The sequence below is a fragment of the Eptesicus fuscus genome, chromosome 14 (genome assembly GCF_027574615.1).
Source record: "Eptesicus fuscus isolate TK198812 chromosome 14, DD_ASM_mEF_20220401, whole genome shotgun sequence".
Taxonomy (NCBI): domain Eukaryota; kingdom Metazoa; phylum Chordata; class Mammalia; order Chiroptera; family Vespertilionidae; genus Eptesicus; species Eptesicus fuscus.
In genome coordinates, this window is record NC_072486.1 from 61,961,267 (window position 1) to 61,983,790 (window position 22,524).

The 22,524-nt window shown below is 37.6% G+C and overlaps 1 protein-coding gene across 2 annotated transcripts in view; it reads right to left on the reverse strand.

The window, feature by feature from the left end:
• Nucleotides 1–2,925: 2,925 nt before the first annotated feature.
• Nucleotides 2,926–22,524, reverse strand: part of KLHDC10 (kelch domain containing 10) — a 55,430-nt gene continuing 35,831 nt past the window's right edge. For both annotated transcript variants that reach the window (XM_028129022.2, XM_008154016.3), the window contains exons 2-10: nt 22,093–22,179; nt 13,426–13,647; nt 12,253–12,407; nt 10,024–10,172; nt 7,873–7,957; nt 6,938–7,004; nt 6,353–6,400; nt 3,875–4,014; nt 2,926–3,278 (exon numbers count right to left, since the gene is read on the reverse strand). In XM_028129022.2, coding sequence (XP_027984823.1) covers nt 3,069–3,278; nt 3,875–4,014; nt 6,353–6,400; nt 6,938–7,004; nt 7,873–7,957; nt 10,024–10,172; nt 12,253–12,407; nt 13,426–13,647; nt 22,093–22,179 — 1,163 coding nt within the window. In that variant the 3' untranslated portion in view covers nt 2,926–3,068. The remainder of the gene's footprint in view (nt 3,279–3,874; nt 4,015–6,352; nt 6,401–6,937; nt 7,005–7,872; nt 7,958–10,023; nt 10,173–12,252; nt 12,408–13,425; nt 13,648–22,092; nt 22,180–22,524) is intronic.

A 22,524-nucleotide genomic window follows, 5' to 3' on the forward strand; every position in this document is an offset into this window, starting at 1 on the left:
GATGACCGGGGGAAGTCTCAACTCGAACAAACCGAAGGACTGGAGTAACAAAACACTGACTTGAAAATCCAGCTCTACCAAGAGTTGGCTTAAGCCAGCCGATCCCAACTCCAATTCTGGTTATAGTTTGACTCTAAAGTGATAAGCTGGCTTCCCCAAGAAAGTTGGCTACCTGCCTTATAGTCATATCCCATATATAATCTGTACATTATATGTGTTTCTTTATATTGCACTTAAATTTACAGGACTGCAGTAAGATGGCAGGGAATACCTCAAAGAGGTGGAGAAGCAGCAGGCATAAACTTTCCTAAATCAAGTAACAGTGTCAGGAATTCAGAGTTAAAGTTCAAGAATAACTTTAAAAGCTGGTTACAGATATACTAAAATGCCTGGTGACCCTTTATATAAAATCCTAGTCATCTACATTCAAGTCATCATACACACAGTCTCATTTGGCATCCAGAACATGTGCATAAAGTGTAGTCTACAGCACTCAGAGTTGGTCATACTACATCATTTTCACTAGTGTTCTATTAAAAGAAGACATTTTGGACCAAAGATATGTACTTTTATGAAAACGTCACACAGGTCTTGGATGTCAGGCCTCCAAAGACAACCGCCCTGAGGCGGCTTTACAAAAAGAATGCTAGCAAGTGTGGACTGAACCAGACTTTCTTTCTAGCTCTCTGTGTAGAAGAACTAGAGACCCACTTATACCCCAAGAACCATGGAAGGAGAAGCACAGAGGCTGAGCACTCGGTCTTTGGTCCCTATGTAAATCCATTACAAAGTCCTTTCACCACCCTAGACTGCACGACTTGTTTAATCCTAGACATACTTCCCCCAATGATCCAGAGACTACACTGGAGTCAGGCAGCAAAGCTTTGTTTTGAATTAATGGGGCTGCTCAGACTGACTTGCTCTGGAGAGAGCTCCTCATTGCAGCAAGCCTCGCAGTGGCTGGAAAGTTAGTGCCAAACAGACTGGTCATGGCAAAATGAGGGTGGGGCCTCTAGAGGACTTGCTCCTTTTCCTGCCTTTCTCCACACCCCTCACGCCCTGCAAAAGGACCCAAACTCAGAGATGAATGGTTATTACAAGACCTTGCCCAACACAGGCTCCATAAACTCAACCCAACATGGATGGGATGTTATAATAAGGCTGCCAAGTTAGGAGTTCAAGTCTAGAGGCCACAATTTTCTCTTCCCCAGCGCTGAACTCTAGATGGTAACTTTTAGGCATAACTCAAAGGTGATTTTAAATCCACACATGAGCTAAAAATATCCCTTCTGGGATGAAGTAAAAAGAATAACTTTAAAAGCTAAGTGAAAAAGAGGCACTTAAAGGAAAATGTGTCCTAAATGTCCCATCCGAGGCTCCTGTGTGAGGCAGCCAATGGGATGACCAGCACTGTGTGTCCTTAGCACCTTCCATACGCCCAAGGCCTTCCAGATGCTGAACTACTCCAGCAGCGTGATGGCAGAGCAAGTGAAAAGTTAAGTCATTTCTTTCCTAGAATTAAAAACAACACAAAATAAACCAGAACTAAAATTTCACACCAAAAAGCGAATGATCCTCAGTTTCATTCCTTCCTCATGTTAGTTTTTGTTTTGTTTTGTTTAGAGAGAGTGGAAGGGGTGGGGTAGAGAGAGAGAGAGAAAAATCTATGTGTGAGAGACACATTGATTGGTTGCCTCCTGCACACGCCCCGACCAGGGCCTGGGATTGAATCTGCAACCGAGGTACATGCTCTTGACAAGGAATTGAACCCGAGATCTTTAGGTCCGGGGATGATGCTCTAACCAATGAGCAACCAGCCAGGGCTCCTCATGTTAGTTTTTAAAATGATGCTTAGTTCTTCAGGAAAGATGACCTGTGGCTCTCCCCCCAGGACCTTTTATCCATTTACTAGACAAGTACTCACAGCACTATGCACATTAAAGCACACGGAGAAGGAGGCGATAAGCTAAGAGAAAAATCAAGGGCCAACTGGCTTTCTAGAGATAAACCTGTCACCTAAGAAAATGTCAGGTGCATGGCCCAGAGTTGGAGAAGAAGCAAGTTCTGAAAGGAAATGTCACCCTGACAGTCGAAGCTCGCAGCCCAGAGCAGAAGCCCTCCCGGCCCTGCTCTTCTCCGGCCTCTCGTGAGCTTACATTTATGTCCCACAGCATTTGTGCCACTTCTTTAGGGTCTACAACTCCCCATGAAGAAGAAGCCAAAGTGATACTTGAAGAATTAATAAGCATAGGAGAATTTCAAAACTGCTCAAACGAAGAACTTGGACCACCATCGTTTCTTGATTTGAAACATTCTTGGTGTCCTAATTTCTAAGAGCAACAACAAACAGCACAACTATGACACACGTAAGTCTTTTGACAAGCCACCTCTAACTATTGCTGGCACCATAAGGATGAAAAAAGAAATCACTAATTAAGAGTTGCTGAACTGCTTAAATTTCCTCCAAAGTCAAAATTTAGGTTTGGGTATCTCTGCAGCAAGATGTCAACCACTGTGGCCTTTAGAACCAGCTATTCAGATATGTCTTTGAAAGCAGTAAGTTAAACATCTAGCTTTACACACAATCTGCAAGACTTTCAAGGTTAGCCTTCTTGTTCTATCCCCCAAATGTCTTGTTGTTGCAGGATTTAAAATTTTTAATTTTATTTTTGTTTTCATTGATGATGTTGCTTTAATTTATAGAGCATTAGCTGACATGGTCATATGTTCAAATTTTCTTTAAAAATTATTTATCTTATCTTGATTCATAACATTATTAAGGTACTTTCAGACTTTCCCTCAATGCCATCAAGGAAGAGGGAGTATGTGAGTATGTGTGTGTATGTATTGGGGTGGGAGGGAGAGAAGCAAAGAAAGAAACACAAGGGAAAGTGAGATTCCATAAACTTAAAACCAAAACCAATGTACAGAAAGGCATCTGATGTATTTTCTGAATAAGGCCTTGATCAGGGTAACCAATCCTCTTTGTAGCACATTCTACACTGCCCATAAATAAAGGAGTCTCTTTAAATTAACATTTCCAGTATCAATGAACAGTCCAGAAATCCTCATTTCAAGCGTTCGATGAGTCCCTGTGTGAGTCCAAGGTGCAGAAGCTGTGTTCGGGAGAGGTTGGCTAGGTTAGGGAAGGCTGCAAGCAGCTTCTCCCATGCCAGTTCCAGCAAGCTAGGTACCACCAGCCAGATCTTAAACAACGAGCCAGTCCGTTTGTTTTCGTGGATGTTCACCACTCCTCCATGAATGTACATGCAACCAGCCTATGAACAAATGGCAGTCAAAGAGGATAAATTCAAACGGGAGAGAAACAGATACTAAGACTAAAGAAAAAAATTCAAAGTAGGCTGAATTAAGATGAGGTGAAACAAAAAATTTCTCACTGATCCCAACATAGTGCAGCGATCACTACTGGTTTAAATAATGAATGAGATTATAAGGGGGAAACTATAGATTTTTTTTACTTCAACAAACATTAAGGTTACTATCCATTGTGCCCAATACTGGAAATAAAGAGATGAAAATCAAGGTCTTTGCATTAAAAAAACTAGTAGAATTCTCAATAACCTGGCATCATGGGGTAAATCTATTCTGCGCTCCCAGGAAACACCTTTGACAGCAGTCAGGGCCTGAATGCTGCATGTAGCACTTCTTTTACATTTACGCTGCTCTCTTACACTTGTATATGGTGTGCTTTCTCCCCGCCTCTCAGAGGAAGAGCTAGCTTTGGGAGAACGTTTTAAAAACACATCCTTAATCCAGAATCTGCTCATGTCAGAATCTTTTTTTCTTGCTAATATTCCTAAAAAGATTTCCTTATCTGCAACTATGTAAGGAAGATATGAAAATAAAAACTTACTGGTGTAACAGCTGCACAGTGAAAATAAACGGGCTCTGGCATGGTAGCTGGGAGCTTTACCCATTGAAAAGTCTGCAGATTCAATTTCCAGATATCTCCCAGGATCACTTCTCCATTATAGCCCCCACAAATAAACACATCTATCAAACAAAAAGAGAAAGCCGAGATCACACAAAGAAAATAAGCCACAGCTCTAGCTCATGGCTAGTTGACCTGGGACCCGTTCAAATTTCCCCAAACCACAGAGGACTTCAGCTGGGTGGGCCTCTCATGCTGCCGCCTTGTCCCTCGATGGACACTATGTTAGGACCTTTGCTATGACAAAGGAAGCAAGCCTCTAAGGAGGCTTCATGTCTGGGTTCCGATACCTATAGGTGCCAGGCATAGAAAGAAGTAAAAAGGTCCAGGGAAAATAAACAAACACAAGGTCCAGGGCACAAACAGGAGTGCACACGCTCTATAGGGGAGATGGCAATGGAGCTCCAGGTGATCAATACCATGCCAGACTTAAGGTCAGGTTTGCCTTAAAGAAAGCTAGCCTTGGATGGTGTGGCTCGGTTGGTGGGCATTAGCCCATGCACCAGGAAGTTGCCGGTTCGATTCCTTGTTAAGGGTGCATGCCCAGGTTGCAGACTCAATCCCCAGTGGGTCATACAGGAGGCAGCCAATTGATGTTCACATCAATGTTTCTCTCTCTCTCCCTCTCCCTTCCTTGCTCTCTAAAAATCTATAAACTATTCTTTTTTTTAAATGTATTTGTATTGATTTCAGAGAGGAAGGAAGAGGGAGAGAGAGAGATAGAAACATCCATGATGACAGAGACTCATTGATCGGCTGCCTCCTGCAAGTCCCCCACTGGGGATTGAGCCCACAACCTGGGTATGTGCCCTTGACCGGAATTGAACCTGGGACCTTTCAGTTCACAGGACGACGCTCTATCCACTGAACCAAACCTGCTAGGGCATAAACTATTCTTTAAAGTAAATAAATAAAAGAGCAAAGCTTCTCAGCTAGAGGAACTATATTCCTCCACTGGATATCTCATGTAATCATGCAAGAAATCTGGTATCACACACTGGGTTCCCAGGAAAGAAAAAAAACTCTGGATTTCTTTAAAAGTGAAGCATTTTGATTTTAAGTGTTAGTCAGTAATTCAAAAAATTTTAATACACACATGAGCCAAATAAAACACATCTGCAGACCACCAGTTTGTAAATTCTTCTTTTAAATAATGTCCTGGAAAGGATCGACACTTATCTGCACGTAGAGACAAATGTTCTCTATGTAGACATTTAACCTGAGGAGAAACATTTGTTGGGCTGTTCTGTTTGGGGGCACAAAAGAGGCTCTTCCAAGTTTTCTTCAGCCCAAAGAGGACAGTCTGAAGACCCATTTGATGTGTATGGTTATTTATGTCAGAGGGAAAAAAACCTTCCCAAATTCAAAGATTTTCTTTGTTGTTGTTTTGTTTTTAGCTTTATAAATTCGGTTAGTTATAACTAATTAGACAACTTGTAATAAAGGCTATGTGAGCCTTCAAATTAAATGTCCAGAACTAAGGCTGAATTTTGTTTGTACAGTGCCTGGTCTCAAAGAATCAAAATAATAGCTGTCTTATTTCAAGTCTTGATTAAATTTAAGCCAGTATTTAAACAAACGATAAAATACACAGAAAACCATTTTGACTAGGATTCAAGAAAAAGTACAGTTCCATTCTTAAGAGAGGCAAAGCTGAACAATGCCACTATCTATAAATCTTATCCAAAAAGCAGAAGCATAATAAAAAGAATCTCTGTACTAGAGACAGCAGCATAATCCCAGGAAAATCCAAACTAAGCTGCTGAAAGGATACAGGCTATCAAACTCAGTTATATACAACTTCCTCCCAAAAACACATTTAAGGTGCTATATCAAACTATAAAACAAGCTGTAAATTAAAAGACAGAAAGGTTATCCAAAGAGGAGTAATTTATCACACTTAGATAAAGTAGCTGCAGCTGCTCTCTGAAGCCACACAATGCCTTGGTTGTAATGTGGCCCAGGAATAAGCTAACAGTTCTGTTTGGCATCAGACAGAGAACAAAATAAACTTTACGATATAATACTCCAGAAGGAGTTATTACAATTTTAATACAATGTTCACTGAGGTCTCTATTGTATGTCAAGATTATTAGTATTCCCCACCATAACCACCGACATCTGCTGAGGTGGGGTGCTGAAAATCAGGTGGTACAATAAAAGCTTATTTATCACCAAGTCTTGAGTTCTCTGATAACTGGAGGAACCCAAACATACGAGTTTACTTTATAAAAACTGCTGAGAGAAGCATAACTTTATGAATTTCCTTTTAAGTTGAAATTATAAGAAACAGACTGTTCCCAAAGTTAGTGTCTTTTAAGGAGATATCATTAGGAAATAAGGCATTCTCAGTATATACAATTACAAAAACGGAACCAGAAAGTTAATTAGAATCCTTACCATTTTTTATTTGAACACAACTGTGGCATCTTCGGGCTGCAGGGAAACCTGCCAGACACATAAACACAGAAATTCCATTATTCACAGAAATAACATTGATAGGACATAGTGATAGACATACTCTGAGCAACTCACTTAAAACAGTCCCTTTGCTGCATTCAATAAACACTGCCTAGCACTTCCAGTCCTCCCTTATTGCACACAAACATAAAGCCATTAGAAGTCTCATCAGAGTGGTACAATTTTAAGGTGCCAGAAAACAAACTGGGGTGGCAGAGGTCAGGGTTACTAGTAGGTTTCCCAAGCCCTTTTACTCACAAACAGGTAGATAGATCTTGACTTAAGTACCTATTTCTTATCCCACCCATAATTCCTCACTTCCACAGAAATCGGCAATTCCCTTTAAAAGTCTCTGCTCAACTGCTGAAGAAGAACTGGGCTAAGGAATACAAGTAATTTCTAATAACAGTTCAACAGATATTTTACTTGTCATATAACTCAATAAAATTAATTTTTCCCTTCCAAAACAAGTAAAAGTATAAAATACATTTGTTAAAGATAAATGAGTCAATACTATAAATTTACCTATTTTTTCATGGGGTTTTGTTGCAATTTCCTCCCATGCATTTGTTTCAAGGTTGTATGCATGAATCTTGGAGAGAGAGAAAAAGAAGATACACAAACAGATAATTTTAGCCAGCCTGAAAACTGGATTTTAAACAACAGCCTGAACAAACATATATTCTTTTTTGAAAAGTCTTCTTTTCCTGTTTTTATCTGATTAGTTGCTAATTCTAAGACAAAACATTAACAGTTAAAAATTAAGCACATAGATTATCTCAATATTTAAAAAACACAGGAAATAATGAGGAAAAAAATTAGAATTTTGCAACTTCCACATTTTCTACAATGAGTATGTATGATTTTATAACAGAAAAAAGCAAGTGTTGGTAAGAAAGCACCAAAATGCAGTTTTAACCAAACTGGGAAAAGACCATTAAGGTTCCAAAGCAGACCAGGAGCTCTGCATCCTACTCTAGATTTCCTCTGCATACGTGCGTTTAGAAATGCCACAGGGATGGAAAACTGAAAGCCCTTCAGAGCTCAGCTTTCTCAAGATAGTGATGCACAGCCCTACAAATGCCTGTTCTTTTTAGATACAGAGCTCTGATGATGATAAGGATGTGACATTCTGAGAATGCTGGTTCCAATTCCAATTAGTTGCTCCATTCAAGCTACTATATCTTCCTTTTAGGCATTTTCCTCATCCAGCGTGAGAGGATAATTTTCATGAAGTGTATTCAATGTGTGATAATTCAGCTGTCAAATGGAGATCATATTAGGGGCACGGAGCTCAACCTTACATGATAAAGAGCATGCAACATAAAATAGATGTTAATGAAGAACCTTTTCAAAACTTAAGATATCTACAGTAACAGAAGTATCTTGCTTAGCATAGCACATGCCTCCCTCTATACTTCTCCCTCTTTTTTCTCTCTCTTTTTTAAAAAAATATATACCTTGTTTAAGGAATAAGCTGTCCAGGAAGTACCACCTCCCAAGATGTAAATCCTCTGTCCATCATGTGCGATTTCATGTCTGTATCTAAAATATACAATAAAATATGTTTATAATTAAGTGAAAATGATCTACCTAAGATTTAGCCACTAGGCTTCTTACTGGATTATTATTTATAATAACAAATTATTAGAAATAACCTAAGTGTTTAATAATGTGAATTGGTTAAATAAATTATAGAATATACATAAAATAGATTAGTATGCAACCAGTAAGAATGTTGGCATAGAGAATAATTAATATGTTGAGAAGTTGTATTTGTGTCACTAACTGAGGAGGAAAAAGAGTTATATAAGAGCAGATAGGCTATAATTCCATTAAAAATTTATAGATAATTGCAGGCTCTCTCTGGAGCATGCCCATGCCTTCCTTTCTTCTCTTTCCTGGCACCTTAACATTGTACTCCTCTGATGAGACTTCTAATGGCTTTGTGTTAGTGTGCAATAAGGGAGAACTGGAAGGGCTAGGCAATGTTCGTTGAATGCATCTTTACTTTCCTCTCCTAAATGCTAAGGGTCCCCATGAGACTTGCAACCAGGGGAGCAATGAGCAGCGCCAGCTCATCCCAGGCTAACCCTGAACCTGTCTCCAAGGCTGCCTTTTCTCTGACTTTTCGAGGAGCTAACAGCAGCCCCGCCATGGCCCACTTCTTTCCTCTACCATTTCTGGAGAGCCAAAGCAGAGCACTGCCTAGGCTCTCTCCTGTTGCTTCTTGTGCCCCAAGCCCTGTGTCCCCAGTTTTAATAAATGTACTCTCAAAATAAATAAATTATAGATACATAAATATCCAAGGAAAATTATTATAAGGTTACATCCAAAATATTAACCCTGGTTATCTCTGAGTTTAGATTTTGTTTTTTATTTTCTTCATTTTGCTTATTTGTATTTTCTATAATCTTTTTGTGATAACTTTGCATAAGGAAGGAAGCTATTATAGAGATTTAAAAAGAGATCTGCCTACATTTAATTAGAAACTCTAGACCATGGGCTTTCAAACTAAAATACTTATTTAACAGATACAAAGATACCAGGAAAATTATGCTATAGAGAACTGTGAGTATAATGTGAAATGCCTATCACTTTTATCCAAGCAGCCTAGCTACCAGCTGAAATAATTTATAATATGTCCATAAAATAATTCAAGAAGGCAACCATATTAAAATATTTTGAAAACTTCATCTATTTCCTCCTTTCCATGAAGGAAATAAATGCTGATAAAATAAATTACATCAAAATTATTCCAGTAACAGTCCATTTCCCAGTCCTCTCATGGTAAGTTATGCAAATCAGCCCACTACTATACTAAAATAAAAATAAATTCTTTTTTAGCATCTGTATACCATTTTGCTTAAAGACAACAAGGAGACCTTAGATTAGTTTAAACAAAATAATTAAAAAATTATTTACCATACCTTTGATTTTAAACTAGAGGGCAAAAGATCATTCTAAGTTTTCCAGTGAGTTTAACTCTAAGAAGCAGCAACCACTAGTAGGAAAAAAAAGTGAAAGATCTAGGGTCTACTGGAAGGCAACCAGAGTGAATCATGTGCTGTCTGAGTGTTTAACAGAGAACTTGAAGAACCCTCCACCCCTTCCTTCTCTCTCTCCCTTCTTCTCTCCCTCCATTCCTCCCTTCCTCCTTCTCACCCATCCAATCAATTTTCATTGAATACCACTATAGGTATGGCACTAAGCACTATACTGGTGATACAGCTGTGAGCAAATGAGCCAAAGAATCAAAATATGCAAATTAAGATGGGAAATAAAAAAATAACTAGAAAGTAATTGTTTTACCTGTGATATGACATTTAGTTACAATGCTACCATTCGTTTCTTCTTCAAAGTGTTACTATCTTCCTAATGCAGGAAAAGTGAAGTATAAGAGAAAATAACATGGAAAAAAATTCTAGAGTTCAGAGGGAAATATCACTCCCTTACCAGGAGACCCTTCTTTAATGATGAATTGGGATGTAACAACCAGTTAGCTATTTTAACCAGGCCAAAGGATTTTCTTGAAACCATATTACCAATATGTGGAAAAAAGTCAAATCTTAGGAAGAAAGAATAAATGTGCTTTAATCTTAGAACCTTACCTCTCTTCTGGTAGGTCACAGGATAGGTTGTTTGGTTTCAGTTGTGTCCACTCTCTGGTATTAAGATCTAATTTGTGCAGGTCTGTGCTGTAAATATAGCCAGTTGTCCCTCCAAAGACATAAAGGGAGCCATTGATGATAGCCATGGCCTGGAAAAAGGAAAGGTGAAGAAGACTGACTCGTTAGCACTTGATTAAAGAATATAAACTTATTAAATACCCCCAAATCAGGTTTTATAAAATTCTCTTGTATTTTTTAAAAATATTTTTATTGATTTCAGAGAGAGGAAGGAAGAGGAAGAGTGAGATAGAAACATCAATGATGAGAGAGAATCATGGACTGGCTGCCTCCTGCATGCCCCTTACTAGGGATTGAGCCCGAAACCTGGGCATGTGCTCTGACTGGGAACCGAACTGTGACCTCCTGGTTCATAGTTTAACACTGAATCACTGAGCAACACCAGCCGAGCCTCTTGTATTTTTTAACCTTCCAAAACACAAGACACTTAATGAACTAAAGATTTTAGAGAACACAGAGATTATTTTTATTTTTATTTTGAGAGAGAGAGAGGAAGGGAGAAGATATGGGTAAAAGAGGGAGAAACATCGAAGTGAGAGCAAGACATTGATCAGCTGCCTCCCACCGTGGAGCCCGAAACCCAGGCATCGTGGGAATCGAACAGGCAACCTTTCAGTGCATGGGAGCCACACTGGCCAGGGCACAGAGATTGTTTTTAGAAGGTAAAGTTTACTCAACTGGAAAGCCAGTTTCACCTAGATAGGCAAGGGGGTCAGATGATCATAAGGGCTTCTAGCCAACCAAAGAATTTATAGATCATGGACGTGAGCATTTTCATTGAAAACTGCTTCTCACCCAGCCAGCATGGGTCAGTGGTTGAGTGTCAACCTATGAACCAGGAGGTCACAGTTCAATTCCCCGTCAGGGCACATGCCTGGGTTGCAGTCTCAATCCCCAATGTGGGGCATGCAGGAGGCAGCTGATCAATGATTTTCTCTCATCTTTGATGTTTCTATCTATCTCTCCCTCTCCTTTCCTCTCTGAAATCAATAAAAAATATATTTAAAAAAGAAAACTGTTTCTCTTCCTAAGCAATTTGAAGAAAAATGCTCTCAAGCAGGAGCAGAAATGAAAATAAGTCACCAGAATTCCTTAGGTAAGATCTAGAGTTGACAGTCCCCAAAACTTGACGTTTTCCACCAGACTTTCTTCTTCCAAGTAAGTTTGGCTATTTTTATTATCATTTCTTAAGAGTTTAAATGCCTCCTGTTGTGAAATATAGGGTTATCCAGTATGTGACTCTACACATAGCCAGAAGGTATTTATCAGTACTGATGCCAGCCAGTCAAGTAAGTAAGAAACAAAGATTGGTTATTTTAAGCTTAGCCATTATTCTCAAAGGGTCTCTGATGTATGGTGAGTTGCACCCTAACTTTTTGGACATAACTTTTCAAACCTAGGTTTAAAGCACTGGAACCTAACTGGAAACTAATCTCTTCATAATCTGTGTTTTAGCTCAGATCTTAACCAAGTGCAGGGATCACATACTCTGCTACTTAGGTCAAAAAGCTCTTCAAAGAATCCTATCACTCTAAAGATGACAAGACCTAGACCATATGGAGCCCAATCTCTTGTTGGGGGTGGGAGAGAAGGCGGGGTGGGGTCCTGACATTTAAGAAACTTCCATACAGGTCTACATCATAATCCTAAATTGGATTTGAAATAAAGAGGGGGGAAGGAGAGAAGGCAAGATACCAGATTTACAAATTACAATTTCACATCAGAACTGAAAAAACAAATATTAACTAGAGTAAATTTACTCTCCATTTAAACAACTGGTAGTACCCTGGCCATGTAGCTCAGTGGTTGGAGTGTTGGCCCATGTACTGAAGGGTCTTAGGTTCCATTACTGGTCAAGAGTATGTACCTGGGTTGCAAATTTAATCCCCAGCCCTAGTCCCTGGTCAGGGTGCGTGTGGGAGGCAACCAATCAATGTGTCTCTCACATCGATGTTTCTCTCTCTCTCCCCTTCCCTACCTCCCCTTCCACTTGCTCTAAAAATTAATGGGAAAAATATCTGCAGGTGAGGATTAACAAAATAAACAAACAAACAAAAATTGGTAGTAATATAAAGATTCTGACATTGTTTGTTCCCAGAACTAGAAAAATCCAAACAAATATATCCACCATGACCAGCCATAGATTGGTACCTGTCCATATATACGACTGGGTTTCTTCCCCCGACAGCTGAGTAAAGCCCATCTCTTATACTTCACATTACAGACGTGGACATCATTTCCATTGCTCTCACCAAACGGGATGCCGGTACCTCCAAACACTAACAGGTTGTTTCCATGCAGCACAACTGGGGAAGAAGAAGCACAAATTCCGTTTATGTACTAGGTACTTAAAATGTATTCCCATACAAACCCAGAATATCTGAGAAACTCAAAAATGTCTGCTTAAGTGCTCTCAGAAGATAGCTCAACCCACTGACATCTAACTACTACAAAGTTCTGCAAAAAAGAGATCTAATTCATGCTATATGGAATATATCATATAACAATATGGAATGATATGAACTACAGTACACCACTACCGCTCAAGACAGTTCAAGTGTACAACGAAGCAGAGGAAAAAGAAGTATCATCTTTGTCCTAGCAAAGACCCAGTGGGATTCAGAATGAAGGGGTAAAAGAATCACTCTGTTTTTGCCAGGGGAAGAATTGCTGCTGGTAACTCTGGTGTTCTTCTCTGTATCACTTCTATTTTACACACACACACACACACACACACACACACACACACTCTTTCCTTCTCTGATGGCAAATACTCCCAAAATAGTGCTACCATATTATTTCAATGACATTTTACCAATCTTTCAATAGATATAGTGTAAGAGTCAACAGCATGGGCTCTGGAGCCATCAAAAAGCTAGGTTTAAATTCCTTTGTGACCCCAGGAAAGTTACTTAATCTCTCTAAATTAAATCTTAGAGGTAGGAACTATTATCTTCTCCATTTTTATAGATAATGAAACAGAAGTGGTAAGTGGTTTAAATCACTTGTTGAAGGTTTCCTAAAAAAGAACCTTGCCAAATTAGCATTCAATCCCAGGCAGTTGGCTCCAGAGCCTGCATTCTTAGCCACTACCCAGAGGGCCTCGCTAAAGCCTCAGCTTCCTCATTTGTACAATGGCAATATATCCAGTACCTGCAGTAGGGATGTTATGAAAATTAAATTGATACCATGTGTGAACTATCCATGAACAGGGTTTAATCATATTACAGTGTTACTATAAATTATTAACAAAGAACAAGTGACATTGAACAGGACCTCTCAGACATTTCATGAAGTCAAAAGTTCAGAACTGCTTGCACTCACGTGACATAGATGCCAATTCCCGGGGCATGTACCCATCTGTGCCCATCTGGTGCCATACTCCTGTAGCAAAATGATACCGCCAAAGCTCCCTGAAGAGAGGATAGTCTTCATTATCTGGCCCTCCTGATTCATCATAATCTGGGTTATAACCTCCAAATACATATAGATTGGTATTATCTGCCACACAACGATGTCCACTTCGTGCAGGTGGAGGTCTGTGGCCTAGGAGAGAGGAGGACAGTTTTCCACAGATGGCCCAGCAGATTAAAAGCATAGACAAAATTTGGTAACAATCTTTTTAGTTTTAAAAGGGGATCAGGGAAGATTTATAACATGGATGTACTTTTCATTTGCTTGGGTTATTTTATACATTCCCACACACTAAAGATTTTAGGGAGCTGGTCTCCATTTCTATTTCATATGACTACTTTCATATTTTGATAACTGTAAAAAGATTTTTCCCAAGGGAGGCAAAATAGCATTATAAACTCAAGAAAATGGCTGATAGCTTGAAATGTTCAAGAAAAGGAAGAGAAGGGGTTTAATAATCCAAAAGCTTAAAGGATAAATTTTCTTATTTCCTTAGAGGAGAAAAAAGCACAGGCTAACTAAATTTAACTGAAAATATTAGAAAACTACATAAATATAATCACAAATGTGAATGAGTCATGTATAAATAAAAATACACACACATAAAACCTATTATTTTTCCACAATATATAATAATTCACTTAAAAAGAAAACTTGTTTTTCAAAGAGTTACAGCAAAATGTAGAATTTAAATACTCCAGATATTCTGTCAGTTAACAAAAAAATATCCTTATATTTATCTAAAAGAGCTCTTAGAGAGAGCTCCACACTAAGAAAAGCTATTTCTACAATTATATTTGAAAGCTTTCTGAAGTTTAAATTATGTCAACCATAATTTCACTAAAAATGATTTTGGGATTATTTTAGAGGGAAAAAAAATCCCAAAACTTGACATTATTTCTATTATCCTTATCATTTTTATACCAGACTACACAAACCCTTACATAGCTGTAGAACCAAATATGCTTAAATATATATTGGATGGTAAGAAACTACTATAGTTGACTGTTAACCCTAAAGACTTATCTACTTTCACATATTAGGAGTAAATACTAAATGATGTTAATTAATATTTAGGACAATGCTGGATACCTAATAAGCATCTGTTATATAAATAAACATTTATTACCAACCTAACATAAGCCTTATATATTTATTTTAAAATTATAATTCCACTTCCTAGGGTATGCTTTTAAACAAGAACTGAAAAAAAATTGTACAGATCTAGAGAAACCAGAAAACAAAGAAACCACAAAGTGTTGAATCACTCAAGACCAAACTATCCATCCTGAGTCTTTAATGGTTCCTTACTGCTCAAAGCCCACAACCAGCAATTTAGAGCCTTTCACGACCTAGTCTTGTCCTGAGCTCTGACACGCCTGCTTGTTTAAGTTTGTCTCTCTGCTTGGGAAACTGAGTCCTTCCTTTAGACCTTGACCTGGTCTGCCTACCCTTCAATGCCTAGTTGTGGAAATACCTCCAAGTCCAGCCCATACTGCTCTTCCTCGTCAAAAAACAAACAAGCCCTAGGGCCCTTATAGTTCAGTACCTTAGTACTCAAATATTAGGGTTTACAGGTACAATTAATAAGATTATTATACCATAATTATGTAAATACATGACTATATATAATATTAGGCAAACTATAATCAGAAAATTTACTCATGAGCTGTGATTTACTTCAAGTAAAGAACTCAATTTCTCATTTTAGGAATCCTGAAACACAGAAAGTGTGGTGTGAAAGAAAGAGCAAGGGCTCCTACAAATGTCTAGATTTGAACCCAGGTTCTTTCTGTTACCTTGAGCAAGTCACTGGCCCTCACTGACTCTCAGTTTCCTCATCACAGATGTATTATACCGGACTCTTTCTTTCACAATTATGTCTTTGAGATTCATCCATGTTGCTTGGGGTAAAGGTCACTGTTAATTTCCATTGCCAAATAATCTTTCCTTGTATAAATATATACCACAATTTATCCAGTCTATATTGTAAGAATGGACACTTGGGTTGTTTCAAATTAGTGGCTCTTAATGCTATAAACATTTTTTCAAACATGTTTTCAGGTACGAGGCCCACATTTGTTGGCTTTAAATCTAAAAATGAAATTTCTGAGTCAGATGTATGGAAATCTTTACCTTTACTAGATAAGGCCAAACTTTTGTTTACAAAATGCTTAGTATTGGTACTGCACTTTTAATTTAGCAATTCTTGTGGGTTTGTAGACCTATCTCATTGTGGTTTTAATGTACATTTCTCTCATTACAAATGAGGTTGAGCACCTTTCCATGTTTAATGGCCAATTGAATTGTTCCTTTTGGGAAGTGCTTGCTTAACCCTTTTATACATTTTTCTATTGAGATGTCTGTCTTTTTTTTTTACTGATTTGTACAAATTTGTATGCATGCTTGAAATACATTCACTTTTCACCCTATGTATTTCCATATTATTTGAATTTTAATAAGCACATACTATATACTTATAAATTTCAAAACAAAAATGTAAAAGATCTTTAGCAGTTTTACTTTCTCCCTACCCACACTTTGTTTAAATCATCTGAAATGTTACAGAATGTTAGATATAATACACACACACACACACACACACACACACACATATATTAATACTAGAGGCCTGATGCACGAAATACATGCAAGAGGCTCCGCCCTTGCAGCTGTGGCAGCTTGCCTCGGCCCTCACAGCCCCAGCTTCGTCAGGAAGGTCATCTGGAAGGATGTCCAGAAGGTCGTTCGGCTGCCCAGTCTAATTAGAATATTACACTTTTATTATTATAGATTATTATTCTATATATTTAGAAATCTTTTATTTTTTTAAGTTTTTGTTGATTTCAGAGAGAGGGAGAAGGAGAGGGATAGAAACATCAATGATGAGAGAGAATCATTGACTGGCTGCCTCCTGCACTCCCCCTACTAGGGATCGAGCCCACAACCCAGTCATGTGCCCTGACCGGACTCCAACTATGACCTCCTGATTCATGGGTCCGACACTCAACCATTGGGCCACACCAGCCAGGCTAGAACGCTTTTCTTAACTTTTATACTAGGCTTCACAGTTCCTTCATTTAGATGCAACTCTAAGTTTTATTGTTTGTTCCTTTGCACACTACTGCTTCTTATATCCAAAACTTACTCTTTCTTAGATTTTTCATTTTACCAGGAATACCTCTTTAAGTAATTTTCTCAAAAAGAGTTTATGTCATAAACTTTCAAAGTTCTTATTTATTTTGAGCCCCATTTAAACATTAGTGAGATTGGGTACATTCTGCCTTCAAAATAATTTCCCCTCAGAACACTGAAGGCAATTGCTAGCTGGTTGCTCAGTGGTTAGAGCGTCAGCCTGCAGACTTAAGGGTCACAGGTTCGATTCTGGTCAAGGGAACATACCTCATTTGTAGGCTCAATCTCCAGCCCAGTCAGGGCACGTGCAGGTGGCAACCAATTGATGTATCTTTCTCACATTGATGTTTCTCTCTCTATGTCTCTCCCCCTCCCTTCCACTCTCTCTAAAAATCAATGGAAAAATATCCTCAAGTGAGGATTAACAACAACAGAAAAATAACACTGAAGGCAAACTAGTTTGCAGGTGAGAAATGCAACACCAGTCTGCTTCTTAGACTTGAGTCTTTCTATATATCTGCATTTTATCTCTGGAATCATAAATAGTTCAGTAATGTATAGACAGATGCTTTTGTTTGTTGTTGTTGCCTTCCAGCTTGTTCCCTAGTGGGCCCTTTACACTTGAAAACTCAGAATCTTTATTCAACGTAGGAAAATACTCTTTATTTATTTTCTCCCTTCTTCTGTCCTTCCTTTTGTAATGCCATGAATGGATACTGGATCACAGAGAATGGTCATCAAAGTATACTATTCCTTATGTACTTTCTTTTTTTGTCTTCTTGCTTTATGGTCTGAATATTTCCTTTGCTTTATTTTCATAAAGATTGGCCTTAAGCCTATATATTATTTAAGCCTCCAACTGCATTTTTATTTCAGCAATCAAGTTTTCAATATAGAATTAATTCTTTAGTCATTCCTTTTTCTCCACGGCATTGGTTTTTTATTTATGGTTCCAATTACTCTTGACTCTGAGGAAACCTCCTATGATCAGAACTTCCTAAAGTTCCAATCTGCTTCATCATTACCTCTGCTTTCAACACAGCCATCTATTTTATTTGTTCATCTTCGTCACCCTCTTTCAAGTCTAGTTTCCCTTAAATATCGGGTCATCTATTCATATTAATAAATGAAGGACTACATTGGTTGACAATTGTAAGAGATACAGGTTTCCTTAACAGTTGTGTTACTGTCTCCAAACCTCCATGATGAGAGAGAAGGAGTGGGGGAAATAACTATTTTAGAGACAGTCCCTTAATTATTTGCCCTAATATTTCATCTTTCTCAAACCTCTCCTTCCTTCTACATTTGCTGACTCTAGGCTTAGAGTTTCAGAAAAGGGGCCCAACTAAGAAATTCTCCTGACTTCCAGCATGCACCAGAACACTCATTGAGGTTGCATTTTATTCTGTTCTCGTTTCTCAATCATTATAATTACAACTACTTTCTATTACTCTGAAATTCCACCAATTTTCTGGTATAATAACAGATAGAACGATAGCAGCTAACATGAATTGGCTAAATGGAAAAACTTTCTTAAGTGTTCTTTGCTCATATTCTCTCTCTTGAGTCTCACAACAACTCTAGGAAGTAGGTACTATTATCATTATCCTAATTATTTTTGTTGTTGTTAATCCTCACCCAAGGATATTTTTTCACCCATTGATTTTTAGAGAAAGTAGAAGGGAGGGAGGAGAGAGAGCGAAGATGTGAGAGTGACATATCAACTGGCTGTCTCCCACACTCACTCTGACAGGGGCTGGGGATCAAACCTGCAACCCAAGTACACGCCCTTGACCGGGAATTGAATCAGAGACCCTTTGGTGAGCAAGGTTGATCACACTAGCCAGCACCATCCTAATTTACAGTTGAGAAAATTGAGCCCCCAAAAATAAGCAACTTGCCCAAAGTCACACAATAGGTAAATGGCAGAGACTGGATTCAGACCTAGGTAACCTGGCTTCAAAGCCTCCCTTTTCCATTTTTCAGTACAATTATGATTTCTTTTTCATATGTCAGTTTTGTCATTTTCAGTAATATCTGAAATGTATGGAAAGGTAAATGGGTATGTTAGGTCCATCAATGGAAACTCATTGTTTCCACTGTATCAGTATTGTTTTCACACCACACAATTTTAATTGGTAGAAATGTATTTTAGAGATGATACAGGATTGAGTGAAGCAATCTAGTGGTAGAAAACAAGCCGTACGCACTAGTGTTCAATCAGTATCAACACAGGTAATGTGGAGGATTCCCAAAATGAGAGACCTAAAAGTGGAAATTTCAACAGCATAGATAAGGTATATTTAATCTAAGTAAACACTAAACAGCAGCATTTTCATATTCTCATTTATTTACTGTCAGCACCACCAAAGATAAGTTGAAACGTACTACATTTTTAGTTCCATTCTATTCCCTGTCAGTGGCCTTATAAATAATTCAATTCTACTCAAAGGCACTGTCCCTGCCCTTATAGAGCTTACAGTCTATGGCAGGCATAAACAAGTAAACAACTATAATTCAGTGTGATAAGTGCTATGATACAGGCGGGTACACAGGGTGCCATCAGAACAAAGAGATGGGCCTTCAAAGACAGTTTCCCAGGAAATAACTCTTAAACTGAGTGTTTAATCTAAGAGTTAATCTCCCCAAACCACTATTATTGGTTTGGGGAGATTAAATTAAATGTGTCATCTTTCACCTCAGTCTGCTCCTCCATCCATCTATATAACACCTGTGACAAGCACAATGGTCCACACAGAAAGCTGGAAGCTTTCTTGGCTTTTCCCTCCTCCTCTTCAATAAGTCAAGTCTCAAGGAATTCCACTTCCTTAGATTTCAAATCAGTTTCCTCCTCTCTATTCCTACTACAACTGCCTTACTTGTAGCTGCCATCATTTCTCACCTTAATAATTACATAATAACCTTGTAACTGGCCTTTCAATTAAATTTCTTCACTAATTGAAAAACAAACAGATCCTAAAAACTCGCATTGGGTGGTACCCCACTTGATCTGGGCCCTCTCCAATTTCTCTCCACACTCTTTCCCACTAAGCTGAACTTCCTGCAGTTCTCTGAAAGACCATGCTGTTTTGCCTGATTGCCTTTACTCCAGCTGGTTGGTCCTGTGGTTTGAGATGTTCCAACACTCCCTTCCTAACACCCACTCAGCCTTTAAGTACATCTCTTCTGAAAAGTCATTCTAATGGCCACCCTCTCTCCATCCTCCCATGAGCTGGGCCAGGTACCTTTTCTGTATGCTCCCATACCATACGACCTCATCAGGACACTTATCACAAAGAATTGCACTCAATTTATTCTGTAACTGTTTCTTTCCCTGATTCTCTATTATCTAGATCATTGAGCTAGCACAGTGCCTGCTAGTTAGGAGGCAATCAAGAAATACTGAACGAATGAAAGAATGAACGAACGAACGAACGAAGATAGTTAAGTCTGTGAAAGCTGATGCGATAACTAAAGGAGATAATGGAGAGGACAGAACGTTGAAGGAATACCACCTTTAGTGGGTAGGAAGAAAGAAGCCAGTGAAGAAAACAGAATGAACAATCAAAGAAGTAGGAAGGAAACATCTGGGATTTACAGTAAAGTAACCCAAAAGAAGAGAAATCTAAGAAGGTGCAAGTGGGTCAACAGCATCAAATACTACGAACAGGTCAAAGAAGGTGTGAACTAAGACAAGGCCACTGATTTAGAGGTGGTCACTGGTGACCTTGATATTGCTAATACTGAGTTTACTCCTGCCTCACTCTTAGGACTGTCAGAGACCGTCTTCCTCAGCCATTGTTTGAGGCAATTTAGGGCCAACAAAATAATCAAAGGTATAAAACTTACCTGTGCTAATCTCCTTTTTTCCATGATTAAAAAATTGAAAAACAGAGAATACACAAAAGTAAATCCCACCATCCAGATATAACACTACTTCCTTTGTATTTTTTATGTTTATTTTTGTACAAAATATATTAAATTGTATATCCTAATTAAACAATTTCTTAATTACATTTTAAATTTAGTCAGCCTAAGTTAGCTTTCTCATTGTAAATCAATAAATTAACATTCTAATTTATAACACAAAACAAGAAAAAGATGTTACAGAGTTAAACGTGTCTGCTTGGCCACTAGGTTCTTTTTGCCACATAACACTAAAATTACCTCTTAATTTGTATCAATAATTTATTGATGCTAAAGGGTAGCACACCATCCTAAGTATCTTATCTTGACCCATTTAAAGTAGATTTTATTATTTTCAAGTTCTGGAATTTGGCTGTTAAAAATAGGTAGGTACTAAAAACATCTATAGTGGCTGCAAAGTTGTTTGTTTTTTTTTTTTTAGTTTTTAAAAATATAATCTCTTCAGTTAAAATCAGATACACTGATTTATAAATAATTTAATAAAGTCTAAATTACAACATTAAGCATGCTTAATTACAACATCTGACAATTTGTTAATCTAGAAATAGTGTGAACCAGAGTTTTCAATTCTCTTCTAAGATTTTCTTTTTTCACTATAGAGTATTTTTTTGTGGAAAAATATTAAAAATAGAAGGTATGTGGGGGAAAATGGGAGACATCTGTAATACTGTCAATAATGAAAATTTTCAAAATTAATAAATAAAAATAGAAGTAAGGATTACAAGGTCAAAGAATGTGAACATTTTTAAGGCTTTTGATACATATTGGCAAGCTGAATTCAAACAGGCTGTGTTAAATTTACACCTTCTTAAATATATGAGCTTCATTTTCCCATAACTTTGCCAACACTGGGTATTCTTATTTTTAGTCTTTGCAAATCTAACAGGTGAAAATGACATCTATTATTTGAATTATCATGCTTATAACAATAGTGAAATAAATATTTGTTCATATTTATTAAACTTTCTTTTTTTATCAACTGATATTCTTTTACCTATTCATGTTGTTTTACCTATTTTTCTAGTGGGCATGGGTATTTGTTTTTAAACTGTTGATTTATAAAATCTCTTTATATATTCATAATATTAACCATTTGTTACAAATACTTCCCCTTATATCTTTTTATTGTTTTTTACCGTAAGAGGTTTTTAATATTTTAGTCACATAAATTATTTCTTCCTTTGAATCATGTTTAGAAAACTCTTTCCCACAGCCGTATTTTATAAATTATTCAAAGTTCTTTTTAATATGGTTATAGTGGAATAATAGTGATATCAGTGAGATCAATTATTTCTATCATCTAATACACATTAAGTGATTCTAACTCACTAAAACTTAATTACAATTCCAACAGTGGTCAATATGAAACATAGGCTTAAATTTGCTCTAGACTTATCTTATTTCAATCTTGGCTGTTTAGACAATTTTTAAAAACCAGAGTTTTGAGTTTATAAAATTCATTCCAAGTTCCCTTCAACCCATATGAAGCACAGATCTCTTGCTCGTCACACCCACCTCTCAAAAACCTGTTAGGGATCCTTATGATGGGACAGGACTGAATGAAGCGCCTCCTAACAGGGTCCCATCGTATTTTCTTCTTACCTGTTACCACAATTATCAGCAATAAGTCAGACACATACAACACATGGCAAATAATACATAGTTACTGTAGTTATAAAGACAGAAAAACAGGAAACAAAACAATACTTGAATACAGAAAGAAGTGATGTAAAGTAGCATTTAACCCTGTTTTAGGAGTCAAAACAAAATTAAATTAATATATAAGCAGTGATGAAAGTTTTCAGCTCATCCCCAAAAGAATACAATTATGTGCACCATTTTTTCAGAATTCTGGGTCAAAAGAACATGCATTCAATAATCACCAATGCCATCTTGTGGCAAAAATTCACCATGAGCTTTACAAACAGATTAGAAACTAAGACATTT